This window comes from Falco naumanni, chromosome 10, assembly GCF_017639655.2.
Source record: "Falco naumanni isolate bFalNau1 chromosome 10, bFalNau1.pat, whole genome shotgun sequence".
NCBI lineage: Eukaryota > Metazoa > Chordata > Aves > Falconiformes > Falconidae > Falco > Falco naumanni.
The window spans coordinates 24221292-24234771 of NC_054063.1; the positions used below are offsets into that span (position 1 = coordinate 24221292).

At 46.8% G+C, this 13480-nt stretch overlaps 1 protein-coding gene across 8 annotated transcripts in view; it reads right to left on the reverse strand.

Annotated features, from left to right (window-relative positions):
• COL9A3 (collagen type IX alpha 3 chain) overlaps positions 1-13409 on the reverse strand; it is a 41693-nt gene extending 28284 nt beyond the window's left edge. Inside the window, exons 1-8 of one of the 8 annotated variants that reach the window (XM_040607951.1) lie at positions 12715-13409; positions 12518-12582; positions 11970-12081; positions 11361-11780; positions 10029-10097; positions 5508-5543; positions 4822-4893; positions 3937-3990 (exon numbers count right to left, since the gene is read on the reverse strand). In XM_040607951.1, the coding sequence (XP_040463885.1) occupies positions 3937-3990; positions 4822-4893; positions 5508-5543; positions 10029-10097; positions 11361-11423 (294 nt within the window). In that variant the 5' untranslated portion in view covers positions 11424-11780; positions 11970-12081; positions 12518-12582; positions 12715-13409. Of the gene's footprint in view, positions 1-3936; positions 3991-4821; positions 4894-5507; positions 5544-10028; positions 10098-11360; positions 11781-11969 lie in introns of all 8 variants that reach the window. The other 7 variants (XM_040607948.1, XM_040607947.1, XM_040607952.1 and 4 more) reach the window with 7 other exon arrangements.
• Positions 13410-13480: the final 71 nt, after the last annotated feature.

Consider the following 13480-nt stretch of genomic DNA (forward strand, 5'->3'; position numbering starts at 1 on the left):
TCAAGCAAAGACAAAGATTTGGCAGCTTCTGCCTCTTCACTAGCTTCCTTGGCAAATCCCCAGTCTCCTCTTCCCAATTTGCATTCTTAACTCTTAAGTTTGACTAGAGCTTGGTGATCTCATGTCTTAGACTAGAATTAAATCATTCTTGAAGTTGTTATTTTCCTGCTTAACTAAAGATTACAAAACAGAAAGTCTTAATCCCTTTGTTGCACTGCAACGATACTGACACTGGCCAACAGACTATAAACTTAATTATAGGTAGTAATTCCGAAACAGAAAGTGAATGGAAATATAAAAATGAACAAAACCCCTCAGTGTGGTGGGTTGCCCTTGGTCAACAGCTAAGATACTGGGCGTGCATTGCTGGCTGATGCTCTCGGGTCTCAGAGCCTCCTTAGAAAACAGCTCTTGCTGCAACGGGAAAGGGAAAAGCAGAGGCAGGTAGCTCATCGGAGCAGACCAATTTTATCACTTTCTTTTAAAAAGAAAAAAAAAAGGAAAGAAAAAAAAAGACATGGTGGAGGTGCAGAAATGCCTGTGTCATTTGAGGTTAATGATAAATAAAATAATAGTGTGCTCGACAGCACGGCTGCAGCTGTCACGAGGAGTTTCTCTGCACTGTGTTGATGCTCGGGAGCGGCAGAAGAGCCACGCTGCTCCCAGCCCCACGCAGGCAGCTCGTCCCTCGCACTTGCACAGTTCTCAGCCGCTGCTGCTCTCTGCTAAAGGCAGAATGTCACATCGTGAGGGCAAAGGTGACAGACTTAAACACAGAACAAACTGTGTTGTTATTTCCATTAAACTAGTGCCAGCAAAATCCTCACGCCCTTGCACAGGGGACAAAGAGCAATGACAGCACGAGGCTTGCTCAGCCTCCCGCCAGCCGGATTGCCCAAACCTGTTTTCCAAACATTCCCAAAATGCTGCACAGAAACACCTTGTGAACGATGTCCTGAGCTGCAATGAAATGGTGCCTACCCCTGGGACCAGGAGATGGGCAGATGTGGAAAACACCCCAACACGCCGCTGCTTATTGTGATCCCCGGGATGACGCCAGTCCTTTCCTACTGTTTTGCATACCAAATGAGATTAGAAATATTTTCCCTTGTTAAGCTTAAGGAAAATGATACAGAGGATCCAAAGCCTCATTAGGAGCAGTCTTGTGAGGAGCAGACTGTAATCCAATAAAAATCAACTCTGCTGCAAGTGTCAGCTCCTCCATTTCTCTTGCTGCACGTTACTCTGCTTTTCCAGTCACTTTTATCTTTAGGCTGAAGTCCTTACAACTGCTGAAGGTTGTAAGGGACAAGCTGGGATCATTTCCTGCAAAGAAAAGACGGAATTCCTGGCACCTACTGACTGACACACTAATCCTGCCCCCACTGAAACCAGCTGCGCAGCCCCTTTCTGCTTCAGCCAAGGTGCCAAAAGAGTGGCAGAGCCCACACATGCCAAGCGTTGGCACTTCCCTGTCCTGGATTTTGGTATCCTTGAGGGTGTACGGAGCAGCGTGCAGCCGTGAACATTCCTGGGACACGATCATCGAGTCCCTGAGCAAGCTGATGTGACTCCATTAAGTTCAAAGGAGAGGCTCTAATTTACACCTCGATTTTAATAACATTGTCTGACTCAACTCATTCTCCTGGTAACAATGTTCTTTCTCTTTTGATTAGAAAACAATCTCACCATAATTTTTTCATTTTAAAGTAATACATTTTATGAATATACAACTGTGGAGCACAGGAAATACTTGATTAACATGACAGTCATAAATAAATATGACTAATTACATTCTTCTCATTGCTTATAGTGTAAAGCACCAAACTTAAAAATTATCTTTGAAAACTTGCCAGTGAAGGACACCAGTATCTAGCACTAAGGTCAGAACCCAGCATTCCTGGCTAAAAATAAAGGATTTTCTTAATTGGAAAAACAAATAGGCTGGATCTAATCGGTCTGCAAGGAGAACCATGAGAAAAGCCAATGGATGCTGATAGCAACAGGAGATATGTAAGATAAAAAACATTTTGGTGTGCTGACTTCACAGTACTCTGGCCCTGGTCACACATGAATCACAGTTGGACTGATGAAGCATGGCATATAGAGGAAAAGAAATGTTTAGCAATAAGGTATTACTAAAAACTGCCTTCCATGAGCCCACTTCCATATGCTATCCACCTTCAGTCTCGGGCACTCCAATTCAGAAAAAATACGTTTATTTAGAAGAAGTCACAGCGCTAAGCATGACTCCAGTCCCACAACAGCAAGCAGACACCTGCTGATTTCAGGGATTCCTGGGAGACCAAACGATGTTGTAAAAGTTGGGGAGAAGAAAGAAAGTTGGGATAACAATGTTGTCCTTTCAGAGTGCTAAAGCTTTTAGAGCTTTTTTTCCTTTTTCCAGGCTTTTATGAAACCAATTAAAACAATTTTCCAGATGGACCACTGACCTTGAAAAGCTCCCATAAATGACAGCAGGCCCCAGGTTTGCCCCATGCTGACAAACTGAGTTACGAGACATGGGAAAGCATGTCAAATTAAAACGTGTAGTTACTGTTTGTGTGATACTGGATAGCTGAGGAGGAAGTTCTTGTGCCCAGATATTCCCGGCTCAATTACCCCACCAACTAGGAGCTTGTGTGCTGGAGTGGGCACGGGCAAACACCACCAAACATGCAACAGGGCCATGAAACTGTGTCTTCTGCGTGTGGTCCTGAACTTTTTTAAAAATCAGGAGTCAGTTCCCAGAAGGTGCTGGACTCTTGCCACAGACTGTCAGAGCGGTTGGGATTTTGCAGCCCTGGATCTCTGGGGAGAAAGGTGGGCATGAGGAAAAGCAAAGGAGATGGTGTTTCGTGCAGTGCTGATGGACGGAGGCTTGCAGCTGTGACCAGGATGCTTGGGTCCTGCCACTCAGCCTTCCCAGTGGCCAAGCAAACTTTGCCTTGCACACGGGGAAAGGAAGAGCCGTGCATCAAAGACACACGGCTCTATCACTCATCCCTTTAACTAAATGAGAAAACAACTCACAGTTTGGAGCTTTGGGTAGTTCCTCAGGGCAACAAATGGATTACTAAGCTACAGTGAACACACTGGAAAAATCCACCTTTTTTAACCTTTGCACTCTGTAATGTATATTCAGCCCATCCCTGCAGCCCTGACTTCAAAAGACCAGTAAACCAGCTGTAGATACAAGCTTGATCCTCCCACACTGGGAGACAGGAAAACAGCCAAGCTGGATAAAAATCTGTGCTGAATGGCTCAATAAAGTTTAATTCTTAATGTCCCAAGGAGACCCAAGTGCTTTTCCAGCCCCATTGTAGATGATCTGAAGGACAGCTATAACATCTCTGGCAGTCATTTCTCTATCCCTGTGGTGCCCTTTAGCAGAGCTACAATATGCAGGAAGCAAGAAAAACACATTTCTTGCTATGCTGGCTGGGGAAGCCTATGCCAAGGCAACTAATAATGTCAACCATATGGACAGCCCCAGAATTAACAAAAGGCGAAAGTTTAAACGGTTAATACACAGTAGCAGTAATTATAAACATAACAGAGATGCATACTCAGGTGGCAAATAAAGGCCAAAATAGCTTCATTTGTGATAAACTTCATAATTAGGTCTATCAACTGCTTCAAGGAACTTTTTGGATACTTGAAATATCACCAGAGCTGTTCTGCACGGTAGTCCCACCACTGAGGCTATCCAAGGCCATTCAAAACCATGTGAAAGAAAGATGGATCTTGTGCCCTGCCTAATGAAAAGCCATCTGGAGTTTCATTTCAAGGGTCCAAGTATTCTTCAAGGGTTTATGGATAAATAAGTTACCATAATTAACACTTGAACGTCACCAATTTGCAAAGGAATGAGAAATCAATACGATCAGTGACAATGTTCATTTAAAGGGACTTAGGATCTAATGGGGTACTCACACGGTCTCCCGGAGGCCCATCTGGGCCAGGTGGGCCATCAGTTCCTGTTAAACCCTGTAAAAATAAATAATTAAATAATAAAATATCCCAACAAACCAACAAGCGTGAAAACAGAGAAATAGAATAAGAAGAGCTATGGGAAGTCCCTGTCACCAACACAAATCATCTGGATGCCAAGCTCTCAGGAGAGGCGAACCATCTGATTTCTCTCTGTAATTAATCACAAAGGAAAAGAGCAGAAGCAAATGATCAGCGCCATTCCCTGTGCATTGGGAGCGTGGATGAACACCACCAGGTAGTCTTATCAATGGTGTTTCTGGAGTTGCAGCTTAGCTGTGGAAGCTGACTGAACGCTGCTCCTTGCCTGATGCAGAAAAAAATGTGTTGGCTAAAACCTTACCCAGACTCAGCTACCATGGCAGCACGTTGGGAAGCTGGGAAAGATGGGAAAACTGGGAAAGCTTGACTGTGTGCAGTCACCTGTCTGGAGCTGCAGGGCAAATCCCAGGGCAGTGAGCAGCACACCTCGGCTCGCAAGTGGGATGGGATCTCTAGACTGAGCTCAATGGGTTTGCTCCAGAAATGTCAACTTTCAAAGACGCCTGTACCTCTGCAGACTTGCCCGCTGCACCTCTGAAGAACTGCGATGCTTCACTGTAAGAGCACCGTCCTGTCAGTTACGCGTCTCAAAACTGTTCTCAAGTTCCTTAATTCAATCAAGAGATACTTGCAACTCTCAAACTTTCTCCTGATGTGCAAGACCCATGTAGATCTAGGACCCACTTTGCTTCTACAGTAGGCACAGAGGAAGCCGATGAGACACTTCAGAGAAGCACCCATGTCTACATGAAATATTTAAAAGATCTAAGATGACAAAATACTCACGTCCACTCCAGGAAGGCCAGGCAATCCAGCTTCACCAGCTGCTCCAGGCTTCCCTGGTGCACCTTTTGGCCCCTAAATCAGATAATCAGGCAATTATTTTTAACATAATAACAAGAGAAACGTGGCATGTGTTGATACCGGCTACAAGACGGAAGTTAATTTGTTGACGTGTTGATCTTACACCATGCAATGTAGAAGAATTCCTACAGAGAGATGAAACTTGCCACGAATACATACCCAAATTCTAAATTCTTTTCAGCACTTTGGCTCAATTCCACATACTTGTAAGCTGTTCCTAATAGAGGGGTAGAAAGGGGTAGAAAAGGATGGGGTAAGCAGCCCAGAGCAAGGAGCTATGCCACCTGGTACAATTTTGAGCACCCCTTGGCAGACTGAGGAGCTGAAGCAGACTCAGACCAATGCCAAAAATAACCACACACGTGGCTCCGTACCAGTTTTGTTATACTGGGGATGGGCGAGCTTCATCTCATGGATAACCTCCGCTAGCAATGAAACAGGAAAATAAATGCATTTGTCCCCCGGACCACTGCTGAGGATCTCCACTGTGGACCCCTTACAGAAATTCTGCTGCAGACCAGGAGGAAGGGGAGCCAGCAAGCCTTAGCTCTTGCACCATCTCCCTCTCAAAAGGATGAGCAAGTCAGTGTCAGCCAGAACATACTTACCGGTGTGCCTGGCAAACCAGGAGGGCCTGGCTCTCCCTGATAAAGAGAAACGACATCGGTGTTAGTGCTGAACCTCCTTCTGGTGATGTTTTGCAACAACGGTGTTCCCACCCGTCACAGCGCTCATTCCCTTAATGCCCACTCCAGTATTTACCATGCTCAGTCTTACGAAGCTGATGCTCTAGATCCTGCTATCCCCTAAAGCAGGATGAACTTTTTCTACACCCACAACAGCAGATGTGGTGAACCCCACATCCTCAGCCTCCCACAGCAAACCAGTGCTTCCAAACAGTGCCCAGCACCTCCTTTTCCCAGATATACTTAAAAATTATTTGCACTTGGGCTTGTCTGCAAGTTGGGCAGCGAGGAAGCTAGAGGGCTATCAAGGCGTTCAAACATCTTCCTGATGAAACAGAGGGACACGAGGATAAGATTCAGGTACCCAGGACCCAGTATAACACTGTGGTACTACCAGGAGTTGGGAACTATCAGAAGGTAAAGAATGAACAAACTGTCTACAGTAATTTTCTATGTATGACTAAACTTTGACAGGAAAAGCAAATGAACAAAGCCCCCAACTGATTTCCACCTAATCCAACCCCACAGTCTGGACCAACCCCGTATTTTATATAATATTTCAAAAGCGCTCATTTTTTCCTGTCCTAATGGAAAGCAACTTTTAAGAACAGCATTAAAGGTGTTTGGGAGACAATATTTAAGCAGCCTTTGAATCACCCCTTCTAGCTCACCAGCTGTAACATCATTCAGGAGCTTGTGTGGACCCCAGAGGAGAAGATATTTGTGTTTTATTGTTAGCCCCCAAAAGCTGCAACCATCTGTGAATAGCAGGAGCTCGACTGGAGCTTGGTTTCCCACCTCATCCCACATAAAATCACTTTGTGTCCCAGGTCTAGATGTCTGGATGGCACCCTTCCCTCCCGGCTTTCGGGTAAGTACACTAAATACCGGGAGAGGCTCGGTTATCATGGGCAAGCAGAGGGGAAGGGGCACGCTGATGCCCTGTAAGAAGAAAATTTATATGTAAAAGGGGTGGTTATTAACACAGCAAGGCTAGAAACAACACCAGCCCCATCGTAGGCCTGATAATTAGGAGTTGGAAGGCAGTAAGCAAAGCTGTGGAATTTATAGCATGTTTCTCTATTTACTGTGTTGACAGCTGTGAAGTCTGTGGGCAAATCTCTCAAGACCAGCTGCCTCGATTCACTTCAGCGAGGATTTACGTGCTGCACTGGTGACCCATCAATGCACAGACCACAGGGTCACTGAACAGAGGGATCTTTATGCTCTGCCTTGCTGTCCTTTGCTCACAGGTTTTCCATAAATAGTTATCATTATCATAGGTGGGGAAAAGCCCTGCCAAGGAAATGAAAGGAGCAGTTCTTTTGCAATGAATGGTTTGAAAAGGCGGACAGAAATGGCAGTAGAGGTGGTTTACTCTTTCCTCCATCACTTGAGGTTGCCAGCCCCTTGCATTTTTTCTTGCCTGTGCGATGGCAATCTATACAGCAAGGTCACAGCATCGGCAAAGGCCGCTTGGGACGATCTTAAACCTTGCTCCTGCCATTGTGGACCCCTGCGGGACCCTGCAGGGGCACCAGAACTGCAGTCAGCTAAATCAAAAGCCTAATCAGTGTTTATACCCCTAATGCCAAATCACTGGGAATTAGAGGCAAAGGCTGTCAGCAAAGGGAAATGCTCTCCTGGTGCTATGCGAGAGGGAAGGAAGTTTATGCTTTCTTAGCATGTCAAGCCAGGAGACGGAAAGTGGTGGTGGGGGAGCTTGATTTTTGAAAAGTGACAATTGCTTATTAGCAATTTGGGGAATTACATCCCCAGAAATAATTCACAGGAACTTGTCACTAATTCTTTCGATCATAACATGCCGTTTCTATTCTCGGGAGGGAGAGATTTTGCTTGTTACCGAGTATGAAATGTGAAGCATGTTGAAGGCTATAATTATAAAATATTTCAGAGGGACTTAATGTTGCAGCTCCCACTGGAAGGTAGGAATGAAAGCAGGAGCTTCTAGAAATTGTGCTTATGGGGTTCATCCAAGGTTTGTTCAGAGATATCCTGAATAATTCAGATGTATGTTATGCGCTGCTCACTGCTCACGGCCGACAGTAAGGGACTGCTGAACACCGCAGCAGCACTCATCCAGCAAAAAGGCTGTTCAGCAGCTCTTCCCACATGGCGTTCATCCAGAGCCATCTGCAAAGATGACCCAGCTGGAGTGGCTTACAGACTTCAGGAAACTTGCATAGGTATAGTCCACAAAAGTTCTAATTGTGCTTTAAAAAATAAAAGGCTCATCACTAAAGAAAAGATGGTTTCATTCTTCACAGTGGTAGATTTGACACCACCACTTCTCTCCATGCAGTACCATGAAAATGCAGAGCAGTGCCATAGTTTTTCAGAGGGTACTGCCAGAAAAACCGTAACCCTGAAACTGGGAGGCTGCATGACTGTGCCCAGCACTAGCCCCAGCCCTGCATCTCTTCTTTTCTCATCATCTTCTTTTTCATCATCCTTGAAGGACTCAATCCTGTTGAAGAGCAAGAACCATCCTGGAGCCTGTCCCTGCACAGCTGGACCATCTCATGTGAACAAGGCACCTGACAACCTATATCCATAGGAGGGATGTAGATCAAGTCTGTTCAAATGAGAGCCTGTTCCTGCGTAGCCAAAACTCCAGACTCAAGCTGAGACTGTAAGACTTAACACCTTAAATACTTTACTGAGCTGGTTGGTTGATCAGGACTGAGTTCTTCATATTAATTAGATTATGTTCTTTGGTCCTGTCCCGCAGGCAGCCTTCCAAAGCTTTAAGCAGTGGATAAAGGGGCGCAGGTTCACGTGACCAGCATCTCCCCGGGCTCCTGTTTCCAAGAGCAATCAGAAGCGATGCTGATGCCATTCCAGAATTAGGGTGTCAAATATCCCATAGAAAGCAGGAACTGAACAACACAATTACAGGGATTTGTTTCTTTCTGATTGCCTACACGCAGAAATTGGTTACAACGTGAAGCCTGAAGGGCTTCGTGCCTCCCAAACGCTTCTTTTTTGCTCTGTACAGAAACACAGCCACCCGTCCCTGAAACCCGCTGGCCACGCTTGCGTCCTGCTACAGTGACTCCACAGCTCACTGCTGCCAACGGGAACACATGTCCTTCGTCCTCTTCCAGGGTGTCCCCTTAAACCTTTTACCACATCATGAAAGATAGCAGAGAGAAACTGTCGAGGTACCAGCTCTGGTTTCGTAGCATGAAAAGTTCAGAGTGAGATTTTTCAGTAAAATGGTCTCCATTAGTCAAAAGGACACTTTAGAGGGACCAGCTGCAGATCAAGGCGGTTCTCTCCTCAGACCAGCCTTGCTCACAGAGCCACTATGAAAGCTCACCGCTGCAGACAAAAAAGCTCCTTGTTCACCATACACCAGGGAACCCATATATCTTTTTTTACCTTCTTATCCAAAAGAAAATGACCTGCATGGAATGAATAGATTTTTTCAAGGTTGCTTAAAGGCCCAACACCAATAAACTTCCTTCAGACGAGGTTTAAAAAACCCTGCCCTGTTCCATAAGCAGCTTAGAGACTAAGACAAGCGCTACTCAAACTGAACATCAAGGTGGGGATCAAGCCTTTTGCATTTGATGTGGTCTTGTTGAAGGTCCATCTGATGCTCTTTTGATCAGTGGATAAACTAACTACTGGACAAACTTCAGTCCTTATCCAACAGAGGCACAGAAGCAAAACTCTTCATTTCTATGGAAACTTCAATTAAAAGTAACAGGACAAGTTTTTCTCCTCCAGTACGTGCTGTGGTACGTAGCCTTCTGCCTCTGCAGGAGGTGTACGTATAAGGAGCTGCCTGCTGAAATAAAGGTTGCCCATTTCCTTTGCCTTTTGTGCCACTACAGGCAACTCATTTCTGGCAGTTTCTGACCTCTCACATCCCGATGGAAGTTAGGGATAGCCATACTGACAATGTGAAAATAAACCCAATATAAAAGCAGTGTCCAGCGCTGCATGTTTGAGTTTCTTGAAGCCTCTCTAGAAACGTGGATGCTCTGAAGTGTCACATAAACCTCTCTCTGAACTACAGAACATGCAATGACTCTGGCAAACATGGTACCCATGCACTCGACCTTATGTATTACGTTCCCCTTCCTCCCTAGACACCAAAAGAGAAATTTTCTACATTGCGAGGAGGGTCACGAGTCCCTGTGCATACACTAGCTTTGTCCTGAACTCTCTCAAAACAGGGGATTGATCCTGTAAAGAACCTGAGGCCACTCAGCACCTCCACTCGCTGTTCTGACTCTTGCAAAACAAGGTCTCTTGTGAGTAGACTGGTTCTCCATGTCCTTCCACCTCTGAAGGGTGGCCCAAAGGCTGGGGCTCTGGGGAATGAGCAGCCTCCCTGCTCTGCTGGGTCTGCCTCTGCTCCACCCCTCGCCCTCCCTCGGCTGAGCCTGCCCTCTGCCAAACATCACTCACATCTATGCCGTCCTTGCCAGATGGTCCAGGGGGTCCTCGTGGTCCAGGAGGGCCTTGTGGTCCTACTCTCTGAAAGGATCAGGGGAAAGAGAGAGAGGAGTTCATCTTTGCATCCGAAGAAACACATAGGCTAAATCACAAATGGCCAAGTGCTACAGCTCAACCCCCTAAAGCTGCACTAACCCCCCATCCCCCAGGGCCTCCCGCCAAGCTGGGTGGACTCCGAGGAGCTCAGGACTGGTGCAAGGCTCTTTGGAAAACCCTTTTGACTGAGCACACCCTCAGGGCTCCCAGCTCATTTAGCTGGTGGCTTACACTGGGAAGGAAAGCTGGTGGCTGGGCACCAAACGGGTTTGCTGCACAGGAACCAGTTCTCGCTGCTTACAGGCATGTTTCGCTCTGGGCAGAGGAAGAAATGCAAAGCCCACAGAAAATAGGTGCCAAGTGCTAGGCATTAAAAATTAATTTATAGTCCCAGCCTGATGGGGTGACGGAAAAGCCAGGCAGACACCAGTGAAGACAGAAGGAGAAAGGGGAAGTCTCCTCTTTGAGCAGGATGCCATTTGAAAATCTGGGGTTTTGGAGGAGGTCTGAGGTGGGGGGAAGGAAAGAAAGGTCCAATAAATGACTTCTGTATGGAGAGGGCTCCAGAGAGCAGCTTGCTGTAGCTTCAGTGAACAAAGGTTTCATTGTAGGAGCAGCTCTGCTCGCAGCAGATGAGGGCAGCTTTGAATTCCCAAGCCAGGCTGCAAAAATTCCTCACTAACACAATAGAAAAACCTCACCAAGGAGTTACTTCCCCAGGCAGTAACATTAACACCACACAGGGAAGTTTAATATAACTTCATACCTGAAGCGAACAAGGCTTAAATATGCTATTTAGTAAGTGTAACATTTGAAAATTCGTTGAGGGAAGAAACTCTGATTCAGATGAAGAGTCAGATCAGGAGATCAGTCTCACTGGCAGCCTATTACTTCATCGTAGAAGAAAACTTTCTCTTAGACCAAACGGTCTCCCCTTTCCCAAGGCTTTCCCTCTCCTAACTGCAGCCCTGAATGGGAAGGCAATACTTTTGTGGAAAGTGTAAGGCAGCAGTTTCTACACGTAAGGATAGGATTTAAATAGTTACCTATGCAGGTACAAACCCAGACGTGCTTGCTAGGCACTCCCTGTACAACAGCACAAGCAACACACGCATTTGTAATAAATTTTAGACTCTAATAACCTGCCTATTGCCACATTTCATCCTGCGGGTATAACATACACAGGTCACCATCTTTTTCCCTTCCAGACTTTTTTCTTAAGCATAAGACATAAATGAGACTTCTTACCTGAGCCGATGTGGCTAATAGCTGGCACAGGAAGAGAAGCCCCAGACTGGAGAGCCCAGCCATGGCGCACAGGCTCTGCCTCTCTCCGTTCCCCCTGGGCAGCTAAACGGCTTCTCCTCCAGGGTCCAGCAGATCCCTCCTCCTCCCCCTGGGTCTCAGCTTACAAAGGAGAGACTCCTCGCCTCCAGATAAACCTGCGGCTCCAGCTGGAGGGGCAGAGCTCAGGAACAAGCAAGAGGGGCCGAGCTTGCAGGAGAGAGGAGGTTTGGGAGGGAGGTGGGAGCAGGAGGGGGAGCAGCAGTCAGGAATTGCAGCTCTCATTCATGCCTTGCTGGGCAGCCCCAGCCTCGAGCAAACAGGGATCCTGCGGAAGGGCCAGACTTGCAGACATGCCACAGAAGCAAAATTCGGCTGCTCCAGCTGGAGATACAAAGATGTTCCTTAGATCTCACCCAGGCCATTCCTCAAAGCCCATCAACCACCTCAGCGCTGGACAGGTAAAACACCACTGAGCGAGCGCTACGCAGTGCCTGAGGCTACCTAACTTCACTAAAGAAGTTAACATACCTGCAAGAACTGCAAGATGCACTCCAGAAAAAACGCACTTACTGCTTAGTGAGATGGTTTATGAGCTCTGGAGGTATAATCACATCTGGTTTGTTCGGTTTTTTCCAGGGAAATCTGAAGAGCTCCAACTGATTTCTTGAGAAAGTGATGAACCCTGACCAGAGAACAGATGATCACAAGGCAGATCACAAGGAGGAAGAAAAAAGAAACAACACTCTCAGAGCCCTCCCAAAACAGGAAGAATTGCCTTTGAAGTATTTGGAAGGAACAGAATGACAGTTCCCAGCTAGGTGATCCCAAAAGGCAATATATTTACAAAGATGCACCTCCTACAAATAGCTTCATGCTTCCCTTTATCGATTAAAGACAATTTCATCCAAAGCAGGACTTGGAAGTGGAGAGAAACAGTGGCAAGATTCATCAGGACTGAAATGACACAGCTCATTTGGTTAGTAAGGAGAGCAGATGTGGAAAAGCAAAGCTTAAAAAATGAAATACCGGGTTTCAGTTTGGCATCCTTACGCTGGGAGGTCTGTACGAGCACACACTGTGTGCCTGTCCAGCTCCCCAGCAGCCCATATTCCACCAACCTTGACAGAAAGATGAAGAGCTCAAAGATTTACTAAGTTCCTAGAAGATTTGGTGGACCAGGCAGCTGTGGACAGAAAGGGAGCGTGTGTGTGTCTTCAGATGGCCTCACATTGAATGGAATGCTTTATTAGACACCACAAACCGCGCAGAGGGAGAGCAGTGCAGTCGCATGAACTGCTTTGCACAGAGCTTGTACCTCCTCCTTCACACCGAGGCCAGCCGATGGCAACAGAGAAGGCAAAGCAGATCCAAACTCCTCAGCCACACGCTGCTCTAACAAGCCAGGGATTCCAGGGCTGCTGCAAGCAGAGCCAGCTCATGACCTGCAAGGGAAGAGCCCTGGGAGTATTCACCTTCAAGCCCACCGCACAGGAGGACCAGCTGTCCTCTCCTTGCACATCCCCAGGCAGAGGGAGCACAGCTGAAGGAACACAGCGACTTACAGAAATCATTGCTACAAAGACACCCCCACACCCCCGGTGCTCATGCCCTGAAGGAAAAGGCCCACTAGATAAAGCCCTATAAGCAGGCCAGGCAGCTGCCCTCCTGCCTGCTAGCCCCAAAAGCTGCTCAAAAGGAAAGTCCTTGTTTGCTCTGCAGAGCACCACAACACATGCTTGAGAGAACGGCAGCACAAAGCCAAGACGGGGCATACTGAAACGTTTCAAAGCACATCGCTGAACAAGAAGCAAAGGAGGGGGTGTTTTTTCCCCACAAACATTCACTGGCCACATTTTACAGCGCTGCAGGAAGACTGAGCATCATCTCCACATGGAACAAGCAGCAGGTTTATCTCATGGTGAGCCCACCAGTCCTCCGCTTGGGAACGCCAAACAGCCCCACGCACCCACTCGCTGGAGGTGCCCAAGCACCAGCAAACAGCTACAGGGTGTGTGGGGGTGTGTGTGTGGGGGCGACAGATATATGATGGTCATGCCCTGCTCTCAAAGATGAAAAAAAAC